Source organism: Penicillium oxalicum, chromosome VI, assembly GCF_001723175.1.
Source record: "Penicillium oxalicum strain HP7-1 chromosome VI, whole genome shotgun sequence".
In the NCBI taxonomy this organism is placed as follows: domain Eukaryota; kingdom Fungi; phylum Ascomycota; class Eurotiomycetes; order Eurotiales; family Aspergillaceae; genus Penicillium; species Penicillium oxalicum.
Genome location: NC_064655.1, coordinates 2,614,035 through 2,635,665, shown reverse-complemented (window position 1 = coordinate 2,635,665; position 21,631 = coordinate 2,614,035). Strand labels below are relative to the sequence as shown.

The window sequence follows — 21,631 nt, the reverse complement described above, 5'->3', positions numbered from 1 at the left end:
ATAAAGATCCATGTCTATAGTTGGAATCGTGTAGATCTATTTACAGGATGGATGACTCTTGAATCTGCTCCCCTTCCAAATCTACGATTTCATTTTGTCCAAAGTGACGCCTCCCTTCAGTCGATGTCGTGACTTGCGCGACAGAATTTGAGAAAGCATGAAGTGGTTCACATCTTCATCGCCCCAGTATGTGAGATGGCTGGCGATGCTGGCAATCAAGGAGATATCAAAGGCACCCCTGATATGGGTAGCAATCGTCAGTTCTGGTCCATTACTAGAGAAGCGATCAAACGAGAAGAACGGCAAAACTCACTCTTGAATACTATAATCAACGCGGCCATTCGAATTCAACGCTCGAACTTTGGCGTCTTCGAATTTCATCTTGCGCTCTTGATCTTCAGCATCAAAATCGGCCGCTTTCCCGCCCGCGGGCCGTGCTTGGTCTTTTTTCTGCGACGTGCGACTCTTCTGGAACCCGTCATAGAGCGTTTCCAGGTCATGATCGATCAGAGTCTCACCGTGATCACCACTGCCATGCGATGAAGCGTGTGAGCTCGTACCCGACTGCGTGCGTGGGAGTCCCGTTGCATTGTCGGCGGCGGGTCTACTGCTGGACGCGCTGCGTGATACGGATGGGTCTTCTGCGCTCAGACCCAGGCTCCGATTAAGCAAGCTGCTCGCGACGCCGGAGGTGAAGTTGCTCCACAGAGAGCCGACACTCTGGCCCATCCGTGAGCCCAAAATGGAGAGACTCTGTCCGGATGCGGCCCATAGGCTTTTCTTCACAGAGGGTAGGGGCTGAGGCTTGAGACTAGCCATTGCCGGCGTGATCAGAGGCTCGAGACGGTAACTCACTGGATCCGAGGGATGGAAGATGTTGTACAGGTCTCGGCACCGAGGGGCAGAGATGATCGCCGAGTTCTCCATCACATTGCGACTGCTCTTTGAGTCCCGGGATGAAGACCCAAGATCACCCAAGCGGTGCGACTCGAGTCCGCCAACGTCGATCCCCCCTTGACGGCCTCGTAAGCCGAGACCAGAGTGGCCCGCAATGGTCTTGCCCTTGAGCATCTGGAAGAGAGCAATGGGAGACCCGAGACAGAAAAACTCTTCACACTCAAAGTTCAGGGCCGTCTCGGTTCCACCCCGTTGATCGGCGAGATCGTTCGATTCCATCGGGGCCGCCGAGCCCTTTTTGCCAGCGCTACTGACATCCGAAGATTGGTGACAAAGAATGTCGAAGAAGATGGCACTGCCGAGCGAGTGACCGCAGAGACTGACGGATCCCTTGAAGGACGGATTCCGTTGCCGGTACAACTCCAGGATCCGGTTGCACTCTTTCTTGACAATGTTCGCGATGTGGTCAGCATAGGCACTCTGATATAGGAGGACGTCCATGGCCAGGTCGGAAATGAGGTTTCGAACGGCAGGCACGCTGTCGAGAGTGATATCAGCGAGACTAGGGTACGCATCATCCTCCAGGGTGTCTGCATCGGTCAGGTCGAGCTCTTTTCGATTCTGTCTCACCCCTCGATAGGGGAAGTCGAGAAGATGGCGCCAGCACCTTTCCATCCAATTAGTTCTAGATCCAGGGGGGGAGGGGGGGGGGGGGGGACAGTCAGAATTTTTTCGGTTCACGAGCTTCCACTTACACGGGAATCACTTGGACCCGACAGTTGCTGGCATGATCGGGAAACGCGGAATTCAATGCCTGAAGATCTGGAGACGCCTTGTAGACACCCTTCAAAGTCTTTCGCAATACGTTCACGTCGTGAATGAAGTTGATACTTTCTAAACGTAAACCCAGCCGTTGACCGATACCGTGGGTGACCAGCACCAGATGGTCGATCTCGCGTCCTTGATCTTCACTCTCGATTTCCCGAGAATCTTCCATTTCCTGCTCTTCTTGCCTTCGAGCCTGCTCCTCTAGCTCGGCTTGATTCTGAGGCTGTCCTGCCAGGGATGACATTTGTCTCTCGAGCGTTGAGATGGGACGTCGCAACTCCGCCTCCAGCTCACCATCGTTGTCTGCCGCATCTGCCAGAATGGAGGCCACCTTGGTGGTGGGATCGGATGACGAAGAAAATTGTCCGGGGGGCGTATCGGACGTCTTCTCGTCCTGCTTTCGTTGCGACGCCTTCGCATCAGGTGCTTCCCGTGACCGCCGTGTTTCGCCAAGCCCTCGAACGTACTTGATGCCGCGTGCGCCACCCAAGGTTTGGAAGACCGTCGTGCTGACTCGAGACATGAAGTCGTCCGTGGTTAGCCATGCGGTGGTTGCATCTTCATAAGTGACAATCCGGTTCATGTAGGCGCCAAACAGGCGATATTGTTTGACTTCCGCGGGAGTTGCCACTGGCCCCGTTGCCCCAGTTTGGGACTTCTCGCGCTGCTTCGTATTTGCAGAGCGTGATGTCTCGGGCGCTGTACTCGGCGTATCTGATCCCGTGTTCGTTCTGCTACGGGCCTCGGCAGAGCTCGCGCCGTCCGATTTGTCTCCGCCCCCATCCTCCGTCGCCATACGCCACGGCCGTAATTTGACATATCCCTCCTCGAGCTGCGTAGCCAAGTTCTCCTCGCAAGGTTTAAAGCTTGAGCCCTCCTGCAAGAACCATGTGCCTCGCCGAACCTCATAGACAGGGCCAATCCAGTAGGCCGGACTCAGTTCGCGGGCTTCGACATCCACGTCAAACAGATAATCCTCGTTGACCGGAACTTTGGTTGACACCTGTTGTAAAGCCGCTTTACGAGCCTGCTCACTGTGTTGATTGTCCTCGATCTCTGATAATTTCTGAAAGGTGGCCTCAATCGCCTGGGAGTCACTGCGGGAGAAAGGGACGAACTTCTTCGGTGGAGGCGGTGGTTTTTGCTCCGACTTCTTCTGATCTGGCAAAGCAAGCTTCCGTTTCGGTGAGTCCACTGCGTAGTACCATTTTGCTTTCAAGGGTGGGCAGTCGGGTGGATAGTAACGAGAGCTCAACTTGTGTCGGTGGGTCACTGTATGGTCTTCGCCCTGGGATCGCTGCAGCACGTCTGGGTTGTTTCCCAAAGGCCGATCGGACGGCAAGGGAGTGGTACTTCTGGGGGTGCTCCACGGAGAGAGGTTGCCCAGGAAGGATTTTTGCTCAGTACCCGTCATCACGCTTGGACATATGCAGCGCTGGAGGACCTGCCGAACCAGTGTGTAGCGGGGAAGGAGAGAGCAGGAAGGCCGGCCAGCTATCAGTTCAGGGATCGCAAGAGTCGGCTGTCGAAAACGGAAACCGCTGGAGAGCATCCAAACGAAGCGCAGGGCCGTCAAAATTGCATGCAGACAGCCGAGGCACCTAGAGGGAGAGACCAGCTGGCGCAAGTTTTGTTTGATGGTCGTGGGTCCTAATGGGAACTGGGGCAGATCACCGTGCAGGAAGTGGGCCAGGTAGCTGCCGGTTGTGTTGTGATGTAATCGCGTGGGGAAAGCAATTTGGCAGCTGATTGCTTGGCGCGCGACGGCCATGCTAGAATTACTTACATACATATACCCCTCTCGATGAGTAAGAGTGGACAGACCGACTATATTTGACATGGAGATCGCCCTCCGATCTTCCATGAGTAGCCCCCTGTTACTCTGCTCGTCTTGTACTTTGGGGAGGGTGGTCGCAGAGTATCCACCGTCCACACCTGTCAGGCTTGGTCGAACGGTGTCCAGGAGGAAGCCCATCTGATCCGAGGTGATGGCAGCATCCGGGCGAACGTGGGGACCAGCCGTCCACCAGACTTTCTGCACGGCCAGGAGGATTTCTTCACCTGGGACCAGGTCCATCAATCTCAATCTCGGCGGCACCTTCGCGGTTCCTCAGACCGAGTCACCTGACAGTCACCCGTCACGGGCTTAAGCATCGCGCACGTCAGAAGAGGATGATCGCTTTGCTGATCAAGACGGAGTGCAGGCGTAAGACAAGGTGTGGATAGCGGATGGATTGTTCGTCGAGTGACTAGAGATGCCCAAACGCCAAGGTTCTTCCCACAAGGCTACCAAAGAACCCGACTCGTCAATTTTTCGAGTTCGCTTCCAAAGAGGGCGACTCTCTTCTTTCGCGATTGATGGCTGTCTGGATGAACCAAGCCAAAACATTGACTGCCGTGACACTGAACCATGGGAATCGAATTCGTCTGCCTGGTCGAGATCAGGAGATGTCTTCTGAACTTGACAGAGTCAGCGCCGAGGAGGTGTATCTCGTATTTACTGTAGCCGCGACTATACGAAAATCACGGGATGAGGTGACATGAATGTCTTCGAGGTTCGTCCATCATGTCCTCGAACCTCTGTCCTCTGGGCGTGATTGAGCCAGATTGGCCCAACATGACGAGTACGGACTTGCTCACCGATGGTGTCGGCGGCGGGAGTCTACTGCACTCTGCCACACGAGGAGCAGATTGCAAATTCCTTACTGTCGCACCGCTTGAGCCGGATTGCCCTCGTGGTGGCTGGCGGTGTTTCGGTGTGGTGCAGCCTGCTCGACGTCATCGGGCAAGGCAGGCAAGGTCCATTTTCTCGAGATCGTATGCCGTAGGCCACGGGGGTACTTGTCTACTACCTGGAATTACATAGAGGCATCAACTCTGGACAAAGTATACACTGAGTAGCCAGGGGTAAGATACCACCAAAAAGGCAGGTCGGCGTGGTGGGATCGGACAATACCATACACACGGTACCGTCAACACTTCCCCGCCAACGTATGCGCGGAAGCTCCCCCCCCACCTGGAAAGGCTCACGGAAAGGGGAGCGAAGCAGAAGTCGAGAAGGAGGCTGAGCCGTGAATTGTCAGGAATAGTGTTACGGGCCTTGCCTGAGACTATCTTTTCAGCCTGACCAGGTCCGACACCTTTTTTTTCTCTTGAAATCTTACTCTTTCCAATCCATCCCCCCCCCCCATTGAGTGCATGCCGGTCAGTGGTGGATTGCGCAAAAGTTCTCAGGTCTCATCCCAACTTCGCGATCCTCCCCCTCTCTCTTTCCGTGAACCGCCCCCTCCCTCTTCATCGCCTCCGTCGAGTTCCGGCGTAATCGCGTTTGCGCCTCATTGTGCCATCCTCCCCATACCCGACCTCCTTGTGTTGGTCACCCACTCAGAATGAACGTTCTCAAGCTTCAAAAGTGTGTTGAAACTCTTCCTCCGGACAAGTGCGAATCCGCAGTTCACTAATCACGTGGTCGTTCTCTGTCAGGCGATTCCCGCAACTGGATCAGGGAGAGATCTTCTCCCTCCAGGATGCATTCCGTCGCCTCGATGTCGAAGATCGTGGCTACCTGGACGAAGCGTCCGTCATCAAGGCGGCGCAGCAATCGGAACGGCAACCGTACGATGTCGTGCGCCAGACCTTGAAGGGCGTGGAGCTGGACAGCTCCCGCCGGGTCGAGCTGGAGGACTACGTTGATGTATGTGGCTGCATTGAGCTTCTTTTAACATTGACTACCTGAGAGATCGAGCACCCCTGTCAAATATTCAGCCCCCACTGACTCTGCGATGGCGACAGCTCATTTCACGACTTCGCTCCGGGTCGACGCCCGCCGCAGCCAGCCCCCGCCGCCGTTATCCAAGCAGCCGGCGCCGGCGCCGGTGCCGGTGCAGGAGGTGCTCGTCACGTCTCCAAGGGAAGCGTCGGTGGTGGTCGCATCCACGTTCAAGGGTCTTCTGCAAATGTCACCCACACCATTAACGAGGATGAGCGCACCGAGTTCACGCGGCATATCAATGCGGTGCTGGCTGGGGACCCCGACATTGGCGACAAGCTGCCCTTCCCCACCGACACCTTTGAGATGTTCGACGAGTGTAAGGACGGTCTCGTCCTGGCCAAACTGATCAACGACAGTGTACCGGATACGATTGACGAGCGAGTGTTGAACAAGCCCGGGAAGAAGATCAAGCGGCTGAACGCCTTCCACATGACCGAAAACAACAACATCGTGATCAACTCGGCCAAGGGTATCGGCTGTTCCGTGGTCAACATTGGCAGTGGCGATATCATCGAGGTTCGCGAGCACTTGATCTTGGGTCTGATCTGGCAGGTCATTCGTCGTGGTCTGTTGGGCAAGATCGATATTAAGCTTCACCCTGAATTGTATCGCCTGCTGGAGGAGGATGAGACCCTCGAACAGTTCCTGCGTCTGCCCCCAGAGCAGATTCTGCTGCGTTGGTTCAACTACCACCTGAAGAATGCCAAATGGGAGCGACGGTAAGAAAGATTGACCCTTCCCCCCTTCCTCCCTCCCCCCTTCCCTTCTCTCTCTCTCTCTCTCTCTCTCTCTCTCTCTCTCTCGTGGCTTAAATCAGCTTCTAAACCACGCTGTGACCGACTGGCAAAAATTAATTCGCAACGTTCGACAGAGTGACCAACTTCTCTACCGATGTCAAGGACGGTGAGAATTACACAGTTCTCCTGAACCAATTGGCGCCCGATGTGTGCTCCCGTAGCCCCCTGCAGACCAAAGACCTGCTTCAGCGTGCCGAGCAGGTGCTCGATAATGCGGAGAAGCTGGACTGCCGCAAGTTCCTGACCCCGACTTCCTTGGTTGCTGGAAACCCCAAGCTGAACCTCGCCTTTGTGGCCAACCTCTTCAACACTCACCCTGGTCTGGATCCCATCACCGAGGAGGAGAAGCTTGAGGTGGAAGACTTTGACGCGGAAGGTGAACGCGAAGCCCGTGTCTTCACTCTCTGGCTGAACTCGTTGGACGTGCAACCGGCGGTCAACTCACTCTTTGATGATCTGCGTGATGGTACCATTCTGCTGCAGGCGTACGACAAGGTGATTCCCGGCAGTGTCAACTGGCGACATGTCAACAAGCGGCCCGCCTCGGGCGGTGAGATGATGCGCTTCAAGGCCGTGGAGAACACCAACTACTCGATCGAGCTCGGCAAGCACCACGGCTTCTCCTTGGTTGGAGTGCAGGGGGCCGATATCACCGACGGCCAGCGCACGCTCACCCTGGGTCTGGTGTGGCAGTTGATGCGTCGCGACATCACCCGCACGCTGTCTGCGCTTGCCGAGCGTCTGGGCAAGCGGGAGATTACCGATGCGGAGATGATTCGCTGGGCCAACGACATGTCCAAGAGCGGGGGTCAAGGCAGCGCCATCCGCAGCTTCAAGGACCCCTCGATCGGTACCGGCCGCTTCTTGCTGGATGTGCTGAATGGAATGAAGAGCAGCTACGTGGACTACGACCTGGTGACCCCCGGTCGCTCCGACGAGGAGGCCTACGCGAATGCCAAATTGAGTATCAGTATTGCCCGCAAGATGGGTGCGACGATCTGGTTGGTGCCGGAGGATATCTGCCAAGTGCGCTCTCGCCTGGTGACCACTTTCATCGGTACGTTGTTCTCTTTCTGTTTGGGGAGCTGAGAGTCGATCGTCACGTGGATGGTATAATGCTGACTTGACGTCTTTGATAGGTTCGCTCATGGCTACGCACGAGAAGATGTAAAGGACGAGGCGAGATGCTCGACTTTGGTCGATGGGGACCGTGATGGAAGGGCTGTGTGTCGTCGAGTGACCGTGGCCGAATCCTAGCCCTGTCTGGAAAAGCTCTGTTTCTGCATCACCTTCTTCCCAACCTGCCTCTTTTCCTCTGCTTCTCAACTCTCGCGTTCTTTTGTTCTCCTTGGGCCTCTTCGCCTCTCCCCGGTTTCATGTTGTCCGAGTCTGTTGAAACGATGTATGTACGTCTTCCGATGCGGGCTTCACCTGATGAATAAAAAGCGTGCTCGATTTCCGAGAAGCAAGTCAACGAAATAGGACAATAAGAAAAGGAGACGGTAAAACTGGGAAGCAAATAGCGTCTAAGGTTCTCTATGGACAAACGGAATCATGGGTCCTTTCCCTCCTCTTTATTCCAGAGGGATTGTCTCCTCAGACTTGGACCCTCTCATCCATCCGATCATCCAAGGACACACCACATAAACCGTTGCCTTTGCCCCCCCCCGAGTATTCTCTCTCTCTAGGCGTCTTCTAAACATACTGATTAAACCAAGCGACCATCTGCATAAAGGCTGCCTCCTTGGCGAACCGAATGACCGGCTTGCTGATATCCCCCCGCACGGCGAATCCATGTTCCACTCCACTAAACAGATTGATCTGATACACCTGACCGGTCTGGGCGAGGATCCGCTCGGATTCATGACGTTTTTCGACGGGGAAGATGGAGTCGGTTTCTGGCCAGGGGAGGATGAGTGGTTAGAATCATCATTTCATTTTCATTGGATCAAGAAGGGGAAAGATTTCTCTCCCCCCCAAAAACTTACCAGCAGCCGCAATCGACAAGGGACGCTGGATCGCGGCCAATTCGTCCTCATCGACGAAACTGGGATGAGCCACGTAGGCGGCGTCCACCTGGGCATCGTTGAGTAAACGAATGGCGTATTTGCCCTGTAAGCCCGGACAAGTCAATCATTCATTCATCAAAAAGGTGTTGTTAATTTACCCCCAAAGCCTTTTTAATAACGGGGACTCATCCATTCCGCTTTGACTCACACCCCTCCTCCTGTCAGAAGAAAGATGAAAAGACTACAAACTCACCCCAAAACAATATCCCACCGCTCCAATCTTCTCACATCCCAACTTGGTCTTCATTTCTGCCAGGACCGCCTTGACGACGGGCTCGACCCGCGGTGGCAAGTGACCTGGTGGACCCTTCAACCAGGCCATGAGATCAAAGTCTGCTGGACGATTCAACGGGATGGGATCTCCGTGGAACAGATCGGGCATGACGACCAGGTAGCCATTAGCGGCCAATTGGTCTGCGATCAGTTGGGCATTGATGAAGCGATGGCCAATGACGTCGGTGAGGAGGAGGGCGGCGCGAGTGGTGGATTTGTCGGATGGGTAGATGAGGTATGTTTCGACTATGGAGGAGAGAGAGAGAGATGAGTCGAGATGAAGGATGAAATGTGTATGTGGATGAGCCTGGGAAGAGGAAGAGGAATGAAAAAAAAACTTTCAGAAAACGAGAGTGAAAGCGTACCACCGCCGAATTGTTCCAGGGAACCTTTTGCTTCGCCTTCGTGTTTGACGCCGAGGGTGCAACATGCTGCGGGGGGATTGGAGGCCATTTTGTGGATCGTTTGGAGTAGAAAGAAAGCTTTGGAGGATTTCTGAGCAAATAGGGGTACTCGTTGGTCGAATAGGGGGAAGAATGGAAAATTAGGAGAAGAAAAAACAGCAAGAGTGAATTGTTCCCTGAGATATGTAGAATCGCTTCGTTTAAAAGGCTACAAGAATGAGATCACAACCGGTGCGGGGACGGTGCGGGGATTACGGAGTTAAAAGATCCGATGGAGAAACCAAATCATGATGCTGCGATAGTCGTGACAGCCTCGTTATCTCCGGTTCGCCTCGAGGAGCACTTGATACTCACCCGACTACAGTACAAGTGCTGAAGCAATCTCTCAAGCATGGATGAATCCTGGAAGTATGCGCCATTGATCATATTCATAAAAAAACGACAACCCCCCCCCCAAAACCAAGTAAGATCCATGTCTCGCAGTGACTGCGCTGATCTACCATCGTTATATAATCAAATATAGACTGCACAGCAGACTCGGCCCTGTAAAGATGCCCAACCAGAAAAACACATTGCCCACCAACCGTCTGCCCCGTAGGACCCTCGTCCGACTTAACCACACCAACGGCAACTGCATCATCTGCAGGATCAATAGATACCCCCGTAGCCGGCGAAAGATACACAGCATGATCAGTTCGTGCACACAGGCCGAGAGCAAAAAGGTCACCAGACTGGCCGACACTTTCGACAGATGAAAGGAACTGATGGAACTGTGGTAGACGTGCCGGAGCAGAAAGTTGTGGACCGGTCGATTCCAGTCTCGCGCAAATTGATCCCACGAGACTGAATTCCACCAGTCGGCGTAGAAGCCTCGATCAGCGAATCGGGTGATTTCAGCCAGGGCATTGAGCTGATAAGATCATGAAAAAAAAAACAGGAAAGAAAGTTAGAGACGCGTCAACACAGCCCATCTTTCATGGACTCGCAAGGCAGAGAACTGGAAGCCCAGAGGGGGAGGGGGGAAGAATAGGACTCACCACACACTCCCAAATCACATAAAACGCCAGCAGATACTCCATCATAAATGGGAAGAGCAAGTCACTCAGCACCCAGGGAAATTCCCGCAGTCGTTGCTGCACTGTCCACCCTTGCTCTTTCATCTGTACCGTGCGCATCACCACCGGATAGATCCAGTACTGCGACACGACGATCATCACGAAGATGGTCGCAAAGGTGGCAATCACCTTCTCCACCACGTATCCCCAGTCAATGCTCTCCGTGCGAGGGTATTCCAATTCATACACCAGAGTGGGCAGCATCAAAAACTCGCAAAAGTTCCCAGCGCTCAAGTTCCGCGGATACTGGCTCGTTGGCGCATACCGGCCCGCAGGCCCTCGGACAGGACGTCAATCTCGCGGATCAGGAGACTCTTGAGAGTGTCTAGTTGCGCCGAGTTCAGGGTAGTCCGCTGGTCAATGGTTGCGGAGAGGGATAACAGATGGTCCGCATCGCGGGTGGCGTGAATACCCGTGTAGTCGGCGGAACCACGCCGGGGGGGCTGACTCTTGAGGGATGTATAAGTTGAGACGAGCTCCTCCGCAGAGGGGGTGATCATGGCTCGCAGAGGTGTTTGGTCATGAGGAGGGTCATTCGCACCCATGTCCTCGAGACGTTTGAGGCGGCCTTGCAGTAAACGGCGCTTCTTGTAGAGCTCAGACACTGTGGATGATTAGCTCGGGTGCATTTTCGAAGAAAAGAAAGAAAAAAGGAGCCGTCAAAGAGCCTTCGTTTTGGGGGTCGGTCTCCCATCGACGTACAGTACCCATTAAAAGAAGCGTAGCTATGTTGTTTCATCAACATGGTCAAGCAGTGCAGGACCATAAAGACCGTATGTGTCCATGGCCAGTCTCGATGATATGTCCACCAGATAAACCCGGCCAGGTACAGGGTTTGCCATATCTGAACCACCGCATCCCCCCCCGTCTCAAGGTTAGTCTATCGATCTCACGGGCTGGTTTTCACAGACGAAGACGGAGTAAAAGAAAAAAAAAGAAAAGAGTCAAAAGCCATGGGGGTCGGAAAAACCCCTCGAGGGCATCAACCTACATTTTGAATAATCCATCCCCAACCACTCCACTGCACCCACCCTCCGAAAATCATCCGCTGGAACCCCCAGCAAAAGATGGTCGACCAACACATCACAAAGTCTGTGATACCCAACACCAACAGATCCCGACTGAGCATCAGATCGATAATCTCTGTTCTGCCAAAGGGGGTTCCAAAGGCTCGATAATTATTGGCAGCCACCTTGATCACCATCATCGCCACCCCAAGCCAAAAGAGGGTGAAGAACCCATGAAACGGCGACGAGGCCGAGGACGCATTCTGTCGATCAAAGACACTTCGCTGCTGGGTGAATTGAAAATCCCGAAAGGGGAAGCGATATTTACGCGGGCTGGTCCCTTTGTCACCATCATTGGCACCTGCGCCTCCGGTTCCGGCTCCACTGCTGCCCACCGACGATGATAAACCCTCGGTGAGGGCAGCTTCGTGAAGGATCTCCCGGAGAAGTGCTGCGTCGGTAGCGGTGAGGATGAATTGATTTCCCTGGTCGGTTTTCTGGAGTTGAAGAGAGACGCTGGATCGTCTCTTGTGAAGCGATTGGCGATCATCACTGTTGAAGTGACAATCTTCACTCCATCCGCCACTACTTGCCAGGGATGGAGAATCAGCGTTGGGTGGAGATGGCGGAAGAGGCGCATCCATCGCCAGTGTCATTCCGTCGCTCATGGCGATCGATCCTCAATCAAGCATTCACGGTTGACGCGACAGGGTCGTGTGAGCTTGGAGCAGTGAGTAGTCGTGGCAGCTACCACCGTCAGTGTATAGACCTTCTTTTTCTGACATGCGTCATATCTCCTCTTTCAAACTTGGGCCTCCTGGTCTTTATGTACCTGGACTGCCCGCCCGCGTGGATCCCCATAGATAGGGCTGACCGAACTGGAGATCGTCGGTTTCGGCAGGTTCGGATCCTCGTGGCAAGCGGCCAAGCCGGCCCACCGATGACATCAACCCCCTCCAAAGGGAACAACAGAGGAGACAAAGTGACCAAGCAAAGATGGCCCAGAGGATCCAAGAATCTGAGCGTTGGGAGCCCGGGCCTCGACATAGGTCGGACGGCCAAGAGACGGTGGTGATGCGGTGAATGGCTGCCGCTGACTCTTCCACATGGAAAAGGGCGATCACGCCGGCGGAAGAAAAAGGAACGAAGGATGGAAGCCCGAATCGCCGAGTTCCGAAAGTCAATTTGAGGGAGCGGGTCGAAATAGACTCGATAGAAGAGGATCATTGTGGGAGAAATCATCTCATGGATTGAGAGGATGATCCCCCCCGTTCGGTGCCGGTTGGGAACCGAGAGTTCCGGCTGTCATGTGGACAAGGCAGTGACAACATCAGGTATGATTCTTGCTGCCAATCAATTTCCTCACGCCAACAAACTGAATTCGAGGTCGAGTGTCCTTGAACTCATCGCGATCGACGGGAGATGTATAAACACACCCAATCAAAGCAGCACGGTCACATGATCGTTCAACGCCAAGAACGATGGTCACTCGGAAACCTACAATATAACTACTTTGATGACACTGCTAAAAGCTGCGACTATCGTAGAATATTCGGTTCTCATGGTCACGCCTCCTATTCAGTGCATCTCATATCATCATCTGAGCCAAAAAGTAGCTAGGAGCCACCAGTACGCGGGTAGTAAATCCTAGATACCGGAGTGATGGACTGTACTCTACTCAGCAAGACTAGAGCTCATGTGGAGTGGAGAGGATCGTCTCTCATTAAACTCCAGCTCTCCAGGCCGACAGCGCTGCAGCTCTCACCAGCCCTCTTCAGCTGCGTCTCCTCACGCTCCTCCATACTTCTCCACCTCCGTCTATTTCATTATCATCTCCAATCGAGATCCATCGCCCAGCATAGAGGATAATCCCCAAGTCGAAGTGGCCGGCACGGACACTCCCACGGCACAAAACACCACAACCACCACGACCTCGACCTCCAACGAGGTCAAAATGACCGGCACTCAGGAGACTTCCATCCCTCAGACTCAGACTCAGACTCAGACTCAGACCGAGACCGAGACCGCGGTCGTGACGGAGGATACCATCCTTGAAGATGCGCCTAACGAGCCGGCGCAAAGCCAACCGGCGCCGCCAACCCCTGCGCCCAAGAAGAGCGCCGGCTTCAAATTCCTCGAGTGAGTCCTGTGCGATCCATCCATGGGGTCATTCCCGTTGTTCTTTCCCCCCCTGACCCTCTGTCTCTTCGCCGTCAAAATGGTGATGCGATCGAGTCAAAACACTTCACCATCGACCCTTCCCCCTCCTGCGAACCGCAATGGCGCAAACAACCCCCTGGCCGTCGCAGCGCCAGGGCCGACAGGACCCATTCACACATCACTGACCTTTTTTTCCCCTTAGTTTTCTGACATCTCCAATTGTCGAAATCTACATCGGCCAAGGCAACCAGGCGCAGATGTTGACTGCGCATCAGGCACTGCTCTTGGATTCACCCTACCTCACCGAATATGTCGACAAGTTCGACGGATCAGTAAACGTACGTTTTTCTCATCCTTGAAAGAGGGGGTCAATTCCGATGCGCGCTGCATCTGCATGTTGGGAAAAAATGCCCCTCTCCTTCCCTTTCCCCCTTTCAAGCAATCTCTCGTGAATACTAGCCCTTTTTCCATCATTCACCAGCGTCGCATCGATCTCCCCGAGGAAAATGTCGAAGCCTTTGGCTGCTTCCTTCAATTCGAATACACACGCGACTACTCCGTGTCGCAAGACGAATCCCCCACCGCCTCAGTCGAACCCGAAGGCGCAGTCGACCGGACCGGCGAAGAACTGTTGCAACACGCGCGCGTCTACACATTAGCCGAGAAATTGGGTCTTCCCGCGCTCAAGACCCTCGCTCATACCAAGATCCATCGTGTCAATGGCACTCCGCGGGGCGAGTTGGCCTACGCGCGCTACGTCTACACGCACACCTCGGTCGAGGACTCCACGATTCGTCGACCGGTGGCGTCGTACTGGGCGTCGCGCGGCCATTTGCTTCGCCACGAGGTGCAGGATGATTGGCACAGTATGTGCTTGGAGGTTCCTGAGTTTACCTCGGACGTGTTGAAGATCTTGATGGATCGCAAGGAGAAGTCTGGTCCAGGGGAACCGACGGAGTCGACGCCACGAGGTCGAAAGCGTCTGCGGGCGGGCGAAAAATGATCAGCATCAGACCCGGCACGTTCTCTCAATTTATGCATACATGATCTACGACCGATTTTTTTTTTCAATTGCCATGTGAACCGAATCGAGTTTCTAGAGAGGTTAAACACAGACACAATAAGAGTACTGGGTTCCTTGATCGTATTGTTCTTCGTTCCCCACCGCCGCCATCAACTCCGATGCATGTTTGTCGGGCAGCGGGTGATGCTATGGTTGGCTCTGTTCGGCGAAAGACTGCCCAATCCGTAGATCTAGATCAAATGTCTGTTTTTTTCGGGGGAGATTCCCTTTCCCGAATCTATCAAGGTGCTTTTTATTGCGCCAAACTCTCCACCTCGGCAATCGCCTTGGGCGCCGAAGTCAAATTATCAGGGCCATCCTTGGTGACGTGCACATTGTCTTCGATGCGCACTCCACCCACGCGCCAGTAGCGCTCCAGTACCTCGTGTTGATGTACTTGCCGAGTTCGGGCGATTCCAAAACGGGATCGATGATGAAGCGGCAAAAGTAGATCTGCACAGGCGTTAGTCTGGGATATGGTAGAGGGAAGAAGACCTCCCCAACAACGAGAGAGAGAGAGAGAGAGAAGGGAAACGAGAAAAGACTTTACTCACCCCCGGTTCGACGGTAATGACCGATCCAGCGGGAAGCTTGCCCCGAGTTCGCAGGAAGCGGAACATCTTGTCCTCATCGTTATAGTTCGGGTTACCACCCGTATCGTGAGTATCCATACCCAGATAGTGGCCCAGACCATGCGGGAAGAAAGCCACGCTGACACGCTTCTGGAAAATTTCCTCCTCGTCGCCTGGAGAATGCCCAATTTCAACAGGCCCTTGATCGCGACCCGGTGCGCCAACGCATGCACATCGTCCCAGAGGACACCCTCCTTCAGCATGGCAATGCACTGCGTCTGCATCTCGAGCACAATCTCGTAGATCTGGCGCGCTTCCTCGGGAAACCGTCCCGCCAGGGGCACCACACGAGTGATGTCAGCGCAATAGGTCTGATACTCGCCGCCAGCGTCGATCAGCAGGCTCCCCTTTCGCTGTCCTTGCAGACTGGGGTCCGAGGTCGTCGCCGCGTAGAAGAAACTGTCGTCATTCTTGACATAGTGTAGCGTGGCTCCATTCTCACCCGCTGCGAAAATAGGATGATACGACATTTCCCTCGCCCCGTGGGCAATGCACGTCTTGATAAACTCGGCCTCAACTTCACGCTCATTGCTCGCCTTGCCAGCCGCCTTCATACAGGCGATGTGGCCCAGCGTCGAGATATCGTTGGCCTTTCGCAGCAGAGCAATCTCATAAGCGTCTTTGACCACACGCGCGTCTCCAATGACATCCTTCAAGACGGAGAGATTCGTTTGCGCAAAGCCGGCAAAGTTGATCCCCTCGGAGACTTGTTGGTCGATAGCAAAGGCGACGGTCTTGCCCTCTTGGGCCGAGGCGATGGATGCCAGGGTGGAGTTCACCTCATTGGTGTACTGCACGGCGTCGACGTCGTAGAGCGCCTTGGCTTGTTCGGGGGATAAGGGCAGACCGGACCAGATGACTGATTCGGGGTCAATGGGAGCAATGAAGAGGGTAAGCTGGTCTTTTTTGACGTCGTAGACGACTGCGGCATCGGGCTCGTTACAGCCGGTGAAGTAGAAGAAAGGGCGACGCTGGCTAGAATAGAAATTGAGGAAAGTGAGCGTTGTATTCCTATGTGAAAACCGCGACAACAAAGAACCCCACTCGAGAACAATCTATTCGACCCTCGAGCGATTGGCCCAAAGGTAACAAAAATGAAAGTGGATGAAGCTGGGTACTATAACTCATCTGGATATGACATACCGGAAGTGCATGGCCTCGTCACTGTCCTCAATCATCCGAGTTCTTTGAGCCTCGAGGTAAATCATACCCGCATCGCCATGCTTCTCTTTCAGCATCTGGGCGACGCGGCGTGCATGCGCCTTGCCAGGATACTTCCCCGCGAGGATCTGATCGACGGACGCCATATTTAACGAACTGGATCACTCTCGACTCTGAGTGTAAATGGTTGATAGTTGCAAAGAATCCAACACAAAACAAAGAGAGAAAAAAAAAGAGGGCAACCGTTGGACACACTTGTCACGTTCCACAAGATTGCTTCCCGTCGGCGCCGCGGGGTTCCGTTCTGCTGGCGTGTGGCAGACTGCGGGGCTGCTTCTCCAACTGGCCATTCAGGCAGCGCCGACTGGGTCCCGGCTATTGACGGTTGACAGTCGACAGCCGACAGCTCCAGAAACCATCGGCAATGGAAGCGCTGAGGCACGCGTCAGTACGTCAATACATCCAGACTACAAGCAGTAGGTCGTAACGTGCAGGAGAGCACCGTACGCTTGGTCCTTGAATGAATCCACAAATCTATCATCTTTCCAGTGTACTGAGAGATGGCTTCTTTTGAATTAAGGAAATAATGATCATAATAATAATAACAATCTCGCATCACACATCAATGTCATATCTGCGAAAAAGAAAAATGCGGCTAAATGATTAATTATAGCAGCCGTTATTCCTCCGACCCAGAGACATCCTCAAACTCCATCTGCCACTGATCCACCTCTTTGAATTTCTCCACCGCGGCGCGTAGTTCTGCGCTCACAATACGGCGAGGCGCCTTTTCAATTTCGGCTTCTGGTTCAGAATCTGATCCATCCGATTCAGGCGGAGAGGACAAGGGGGATGATGATCGAGATGGCACCTGTGCATTATTCTCCTTATCCGTGCCTACGCTTTTTCTTGATCGCGAACGCCGCACAGATCCCTGGGCTTCCACGGATTTTCCTCGTGGCGCTGACTTGGATCGGGTTCTCGTCTTGGTGGGACTGTTCAGTCTCGATTTATCACGCGCGTTCCCGAGAGGCTTTAGTTTGGCGGAGCCACCACTCCGCCGTGTCCGTCTCGTAGGTTGGTGGTTGAGCTCGTCCTCATCATCCGATGCCGCATGGTGGATGGCCTCATCGCTCCCATGACCGTCTTCATCGCCATCCTCCTCCTCATCGCTGGGTACTTCATATTCACCCAGCGTGCGGCCTCGACGGCGAGGTTTACGCCGTCGTGGAAGTGCCTTTTCTTGTAATATTGCAGTCGATAGATGTGCAAGGTCTCGCGGTTTCCTCCCTCGCCGACCCTTCTGAACGGGCGCTGCAGGTGAACCGGGGGTGACCGCGATTGAGCTCATCGGACTGCTGGCGGGAGGAAGCATGGTTTGACTCAGAATATCGGCAAACCGTAGAGGCTGCGGTGTACTCTGGTACAGATCAGACGTTTGCGATTGTGGGATGGTTTGACTTGGCGGAATAGACTGGCTTTGCGGGATTTGCGTCGTATTTGGCGTATCTGCCACCGTCTCGACCACGGAATTATTGATCACCACTGAGGGCGACTGAGGTACTTGAACCTCGATCATCTGCTCTTCAGCAGACCGCCTGCGCTTTCGTGACCCCGGAGATGAAGGTGTGGATTTCGACGGCGTCTGTAAGGTATCGTCCTGGGAGATCAGCAGCGATTTACCCCGAGGAATCCGGAGGGGTGTTGTTGATTCATCCTCGGGACTGAGCCCCCCCAATAAATCGTCATCCTCCAGCTCCAGCGTGTCGTCCTCCGCCTGCATCATATGAAGAATACTCTGCTGTCGCGGGCGTCGTCGAAAGTTTCCTAGGACAGAGTTCTCAAAGCCAGGCGTCCCGGGGATGCGTGAGCCCGTGTCACCTTTGCGCCCCGCGAGAGAAAGTGTCGAGGAATATCCTCGCGATCGGGTTGGTGGCCGACTGCCCGTCCCGGGTCGACTTCCCGTACCGAGCTGATCACCCCCAGGCGATGAAGCAATGGCATTCTCGTTTCGTTGCGCCAAGGGCGTCTGACTTCGAAGTGCGCGCTTTGGGCCTTTGGACGCGTTTTCGGCCGAGGGGGATCGGGGCGCAGGGACGTCGCTGGGTTCAGCAGACGCCGGCTCCTCCTGTGCGGCCTTTGATCTAGTCACTTGGATTGCTTTCAGTGAGCGATTCCGCTTGGCCGCAGGACGAGGCATGATGGCGACGGTGCGGTGTGTGGGGTGCAATATGTGGTTGGGCCCTTAACTCTCTTGACGTCGTGCTGCGATCGTCAAGAAATGAGGCGCGTGTGTTTGAGGCGCCACGCGTGTCCACGTGCGATAAAGGCGGATCCTTTATCTTATCTGCTTATCGCTCGATTGCAGGCGGCCGCTTCCCCGATCCAGCACAAGTCTCCAGGGCCGTACTCTGAATCAACATCTTTTCTGGGCCAACTGAACGGATCAGGGTTTTTTTTTTGAACGTTGAGAAAAATAAATACCACTGACGTCTCCGTGATTTCCAAGAATCATTTTGTATGTCACTATGCATCTTGCCAGGATCTAGCGTACCGCCTCTCACTTATACTCGGCATAGGCCGGGATTCATGGCCTGATCTTATCGGACTGCCTAATCAACCACGGACCAGTTCCCCCGTGTGTCGCAAGCGTCGTGAGTCGCGATGATTTGTTGTATGTCAGACTTGATCTGCACTTGAAGGCCCACCAGTCTGCCACCAACAGGAAACTAAACCGAGACGGGCATAATGTTGAGTTACGAGGGAGCTCAACGGCGCTGGACAGCGCCAGACTGAGCCAGACGGAGCTGGGCAGAGTCAGACACAGCATACCTAATTTTCCCCGCTGCTCTCGGGCTTTGAAATTATTAATTTTTTTTTGATCTTGTCCGATGTTGGATCTGTGGTGGGCAATCGATTCCCATCTTCTTGTGGGATGGTATTTCACATGCCAATGCTCGACTCCTTCCACCGGTTTATAATTGAAACGGAGGGGGAAGCTCGAAGTTCGATCATCGATCAGCTTTGCAAACTGCACGTCTGTCTCCAGAATCGATCTTGCTCTCTCCAGTTCAGGCATGACATGGATGAGCTGCTGAGCCATTTCGGAGGCTGACGCTGAGCTCGTCAATTCTACATTACTCCTCAAACTAGATTTCATTCACCCGTTCGAAGCTCCTGAAGCCGTTCCCAGCCGGATCACTCGAGCTTCCTCAATTTTTTGAGGGAGGGAGTTAGAAAAATGACACCGACACCGGAGAAAGATGGCGATTCCATGACCGGACTCGAGTTGGACTTTGCCATCAGCAAGAAACGGACAGGCGAAGATGCGGCCGAGTATCCACGAAGAAGGGCGACGATAGCTGTGAGCTTGGGTCTCCGCGCACACGACGTGCAACGCAGACCAGACCATTGCTGTGACTGACACGGTGAGAACAGTGCCAGATATGTCGATTACGCAAGACACGATGTAATGGCGCCCGCCCCAAATGCCAGCTCTGCTCCGATCTCGAGGCCGAATGCGTTTATCGAGAACCTGGGATCAAGCTCGATGCAGGCGACAAGCTCATTCTCGAACATCTCACTCGAATCGAGGGACTCCTACATTCGAGTCTGGCCGCACAAGCCCATTCTTCACAGCAATTGACGCTCTCGTCCACATCGCCTGCAACCAGCAACGATACTGGGATGGGCAGTGAGGAACCAACCAGTCGGATGAATGGTTTGATGTCGACGACGGGGAAAATGGCCGCCGTAGGGTTGGGGTCCTGGGCAAATCCGCCTCCGAGTATCAGCATCTCTACGATGCCCAAAGTGCACAGTACCCCGGCTTTACATCTTCTCCAGTGGCCACTCATCCGCGACTTGGTCTCGAGACCATACGACCCTCAAAGTCTTCTGCAATTGGAAATGACTCGCGAGCCGCTGCGTCTGGACACCAACGCTGGCTTTGATTTGGTCAATGCACCGGTCTACGTTCAGGCGTTTTTCGATCATGCAAATCTTTGGTATGCATGTGTGAACCCGTATACCTGGGACCGCTACTATCGAACTGCGTTGGCGCAGGGATTCCAGGACGGACCGATCAGCTGTCTGGTGCTATTAGTCCTGGCTCTAGGCGCCGCCAGTCGCCATGGGAGCATTGCGTCTCTCCCGCCAGACCATGAACGGCCAGGACTGCCCTATTTCGCGGCAGCCTGGGCCATTTTGCCTTCGGTCATGATGCGCAACTCGGTGATGGCCGCACAGTGTATGGTCCTGGCATCTGCCTACTTGTTTTATCTGGTCCGGCCGCTCGAAGCATGGACTCTCCTGTCCAACGTGAGCTTGAAACTGCAACTTCTTTTGGGGAACCCGTCTCGGGTGCCCGCGCAATGGAGAGAGCTCAGCATCCGCGTCTACTGGAATTCCCTTCTCTTTGAGAGCGATCTCCTCGCCGAGTTGGACCTGCCGCATTCGGGGATTGTCAACTTTGAGGAACTCGTTGATCTCCCTGGAGGATTCGACGAGGAGGAAGAGGAGGGCGAGAAGGAAGTGGCGGCGATGACGACTATGGAGGATGAGCAATTTTATGAGGAATATACGAAGTCCTCGAAGGACAGTCACAATGCCCACCCATCAATTGTCTTTCACAACGACCGCAACAGCAATAACACGCCTACCTCGCTTGACCCTCCGCTCCTGATGAATCAACCTTCCACCATGTCAAGAGCAGGGGTGCACCACGACGAACTGTGGTACTTTCTCGCCGAAATCGCCCTCCGCCGACTTCTCAACCGCGTCAGCCACCTCATCTACCAAAAAGACAGTACTCACACACTCTCCTCTCTGGGTCCCATCGTCTCCGAACTCGACTTTCAACTCTCTCAATGGTACGAAAGTCTTCCTCAACCCATCCAATTCCCCCTCGCTCTAGATTCCACCACCACCACGACCTCTTCCCAACCATCCCCTTCATCCACCCCATCTACCTCCACCCACCCAACCACGAACCCAATCCAAACCGTCCTCCGCCTCCGTTACAACGCCTGCCGCACAATCATCTACCGCCCTTACATCCTCGCCGTCTTCGAAAACGAACACGCCGGCTCCGACCCCGGCGTTCTCGAATGCAGCCGTCGCTGCCTCGACGCCACCCTCCGCCAACTCGAACATATCACCAGCCATCGCGCCGGCCATCTTCCCTACCTCTGGCAGGGCGCCCTATCCATGGTCTCCCAGACCCTCCTCATCATGGGCGCAACCATGTCCCCAACCTTATCGACGCTGTTGCCGCCCAAGGCGCGAATCAACGCTATTATCGCGAACGTGGTCGAGGAAGTCCAGCGTTATGCGCACTTGGCACCGAGTTTGAACGTGGCAGCGGAGATTATTCGGGATGCGGAGCGGAGGAGGCGGATTTGTCTTCGATCGTCGACTTGAAAAAGTTCTTGGGGGGGGGGGGGGGGGGGGGG

The 21,631-nt window shown here is 54.3% G+C and overlaps 9 protein-coding genes across 9 annotated transcripts; 3 read left to right on the top strand and 6 right to left on the bottom strand.

Annotated features, from left to right (window-relative positions):
* Window positions 1-81: 81 nt before the first annotated feature.
* On the bottom strand, window positions 82-3,802 carry POX_f08159 (uncharacterized protein; the record flags this gene model as incomplete). The annotated part of the gene is made up of 3 exons (XM_050116940.1): window positions 82-238; window positions 314-1,564; window positions 1,653-3,802. The coding sequence occupies 3 exons, from the start codon at window positions 3,800-3,802 to the stop codon at window positions 82-84; spliced, it is 3,558 nt and encodes a 1,185-aa protein (XP_049967079.1).
* Window positions 3,803-4,923: 1,121 nt separating this feature from the next.
* Window positions 4,924-7,465, top strand: POX_f08158 (Fimbrin; the record flags this gene model as incomplete). The annotated part of the gene is made up of 5 exons (XM_050116939.1): window positions 4,924-5,096; window positions 5,209-5,419; window positions 5,558-6,216; window positions 6,369-7,351; window positions 7,434-7,465. The coding sequence occupies 5 exons, from the start codon at window positions 4,924-4,926 to the stop codon at window positions 7,463-7,465; spliced, it is 2,058 nt and encodes a 685-aa protein (XP_049967078.1).
* A 524-nt stretch (window positions 7,466-7,989) lies between these two features.
* Window positions 7,990-9,089, bottom strand: POX_f08157 (Hydrolase tropI; the record flags this gene model as incomplete). The annotated part of the gene is made up of 4 exons (XM_050116938.1): window positions 7,990-8,192; window positions 8,283-8,406; window positions 8,557-8,882; window positions 9,002-9,089. 4 exons carry the CDS (start codon window positions 9,087-9,089, stop codon window positions 7,990-7,992), a joined length of 741 nt encoding a protein of 246 aa, XP_049967077.1.
* Window positions 9,090-9,545: 456 nt separating this feature from the next.
* On the bottom strand, window positions 9,546-10,359 carry POX_f08156 (putative sterol O-acyltransferase 1; the record flags this gene model as incomplete). The annotated part of the gene is made up of 2 exons (XM_050116937.1): window positions 9,546-9,950; window positions 10,078-10,359. 2 exons carry the CDS (start codon window positions 10,357-10,359, stop codon window positions 9,546-9,548), a joined length of 687 nt encoding a protein of 228 aa, XP_049967076.1.
* Window positions 10,360-10,385: 26 nt separating this feature from the next.
* Window positions 10,386-11,830, bottom strand: POX_f08155 (uncharacterized protein; the record flags this gene model as incomplete). The annotated part of the gene is made up of 3 exons (XM_050116936.1): window positions 10,386-10,759; window positions 10,858-11,035; window positions 11,147-11,830. 3 exons carry the CDS (start codon window positions 11,828-11,830, stop codon window positions 10,386-10,388), a joined length of 1,236 nt encoding a protein of 411 aa, XP_049967075.1.
* A 1,028-nt stretch (window positions 11,831-12,858) lies between these two features.
* On the top strand, window positions 12,859-14,325 carry POX_f08154 (uncharacterized protein; the record flags this gene model as incomplete). The annotated part of the gene is made up of 3 exons (XM_050116935.1): window positions 12,859-13,301; window positions 13,525-13,660; window positions 13,804-14,325. The coding sequence occupies 3 exons, from the start codon at window positions 12,859-12,861 to the stop codon at window positions 14,323-14,325; spliced, it is 1,101 nt and encodes a 366-aa protein (XP_049967074.1).
* A 360-nt stretch (window positions 14,326-14,685) lies between these two features.
* Window positions 14,686-16,324, bottom strand: POX_f08153 (putative Xaa-Pro aminopeptidase pepP; the record flags this gene model as incomplete). The annotated part of the gene is made up of 4 exons (XM_050116934.1): window positions 14,686-14,838; window positions 14,940-15,005; window positions 15,059-15,992; window positions 16,161-16,324. The coding sequence occupies 4 exons, from the start codon at window positions 16,322-16,324 to the stop codon at window positions 14,686-14,688; spliced, it is 1,317 nt and encodes a 438-aa protein (XP_049967073.1).
* A 533-nt stretch (window positions 16,325-16,857) lies between these two features.
* On the bottom strand, window positions 16,858-18,378 carry POX_f08152 (uncharacterized protein; the record flags this gene model as incomplete). The annotated part of the gene is made up of 1 exon (XM_050116933.1): window positions 16,858-18,378. One exon carries the CDS (start codon window positions 18,376-18,378, stop codon window positions 16,858-16,860), a length of 1,521 nt encoding a protein of 506 aa, XP_049967072.1.
* Window positions 18,379-19,419: 1,041 nt separating this feature from the next.
* On the top strand, window positions 19,420-21,599 carry POX_f08151 (uncharacterized protein; the record flags this gene model as incomplete). The annotated part of the gene is made up of 2 exons (XM_050116932.1): window positions 19,420-19,542; window positions 19,617-21,599. 2 exons carry the CDS (start codon window positions 19,420-19,422, stop codon window positions 21,597-21,599), a joined length of 2,106 nt encoding a protein of 701 aa, XP_049967071.1.
* Window positions 21,600-21,631: the final 32 nt, after the last annotated feature.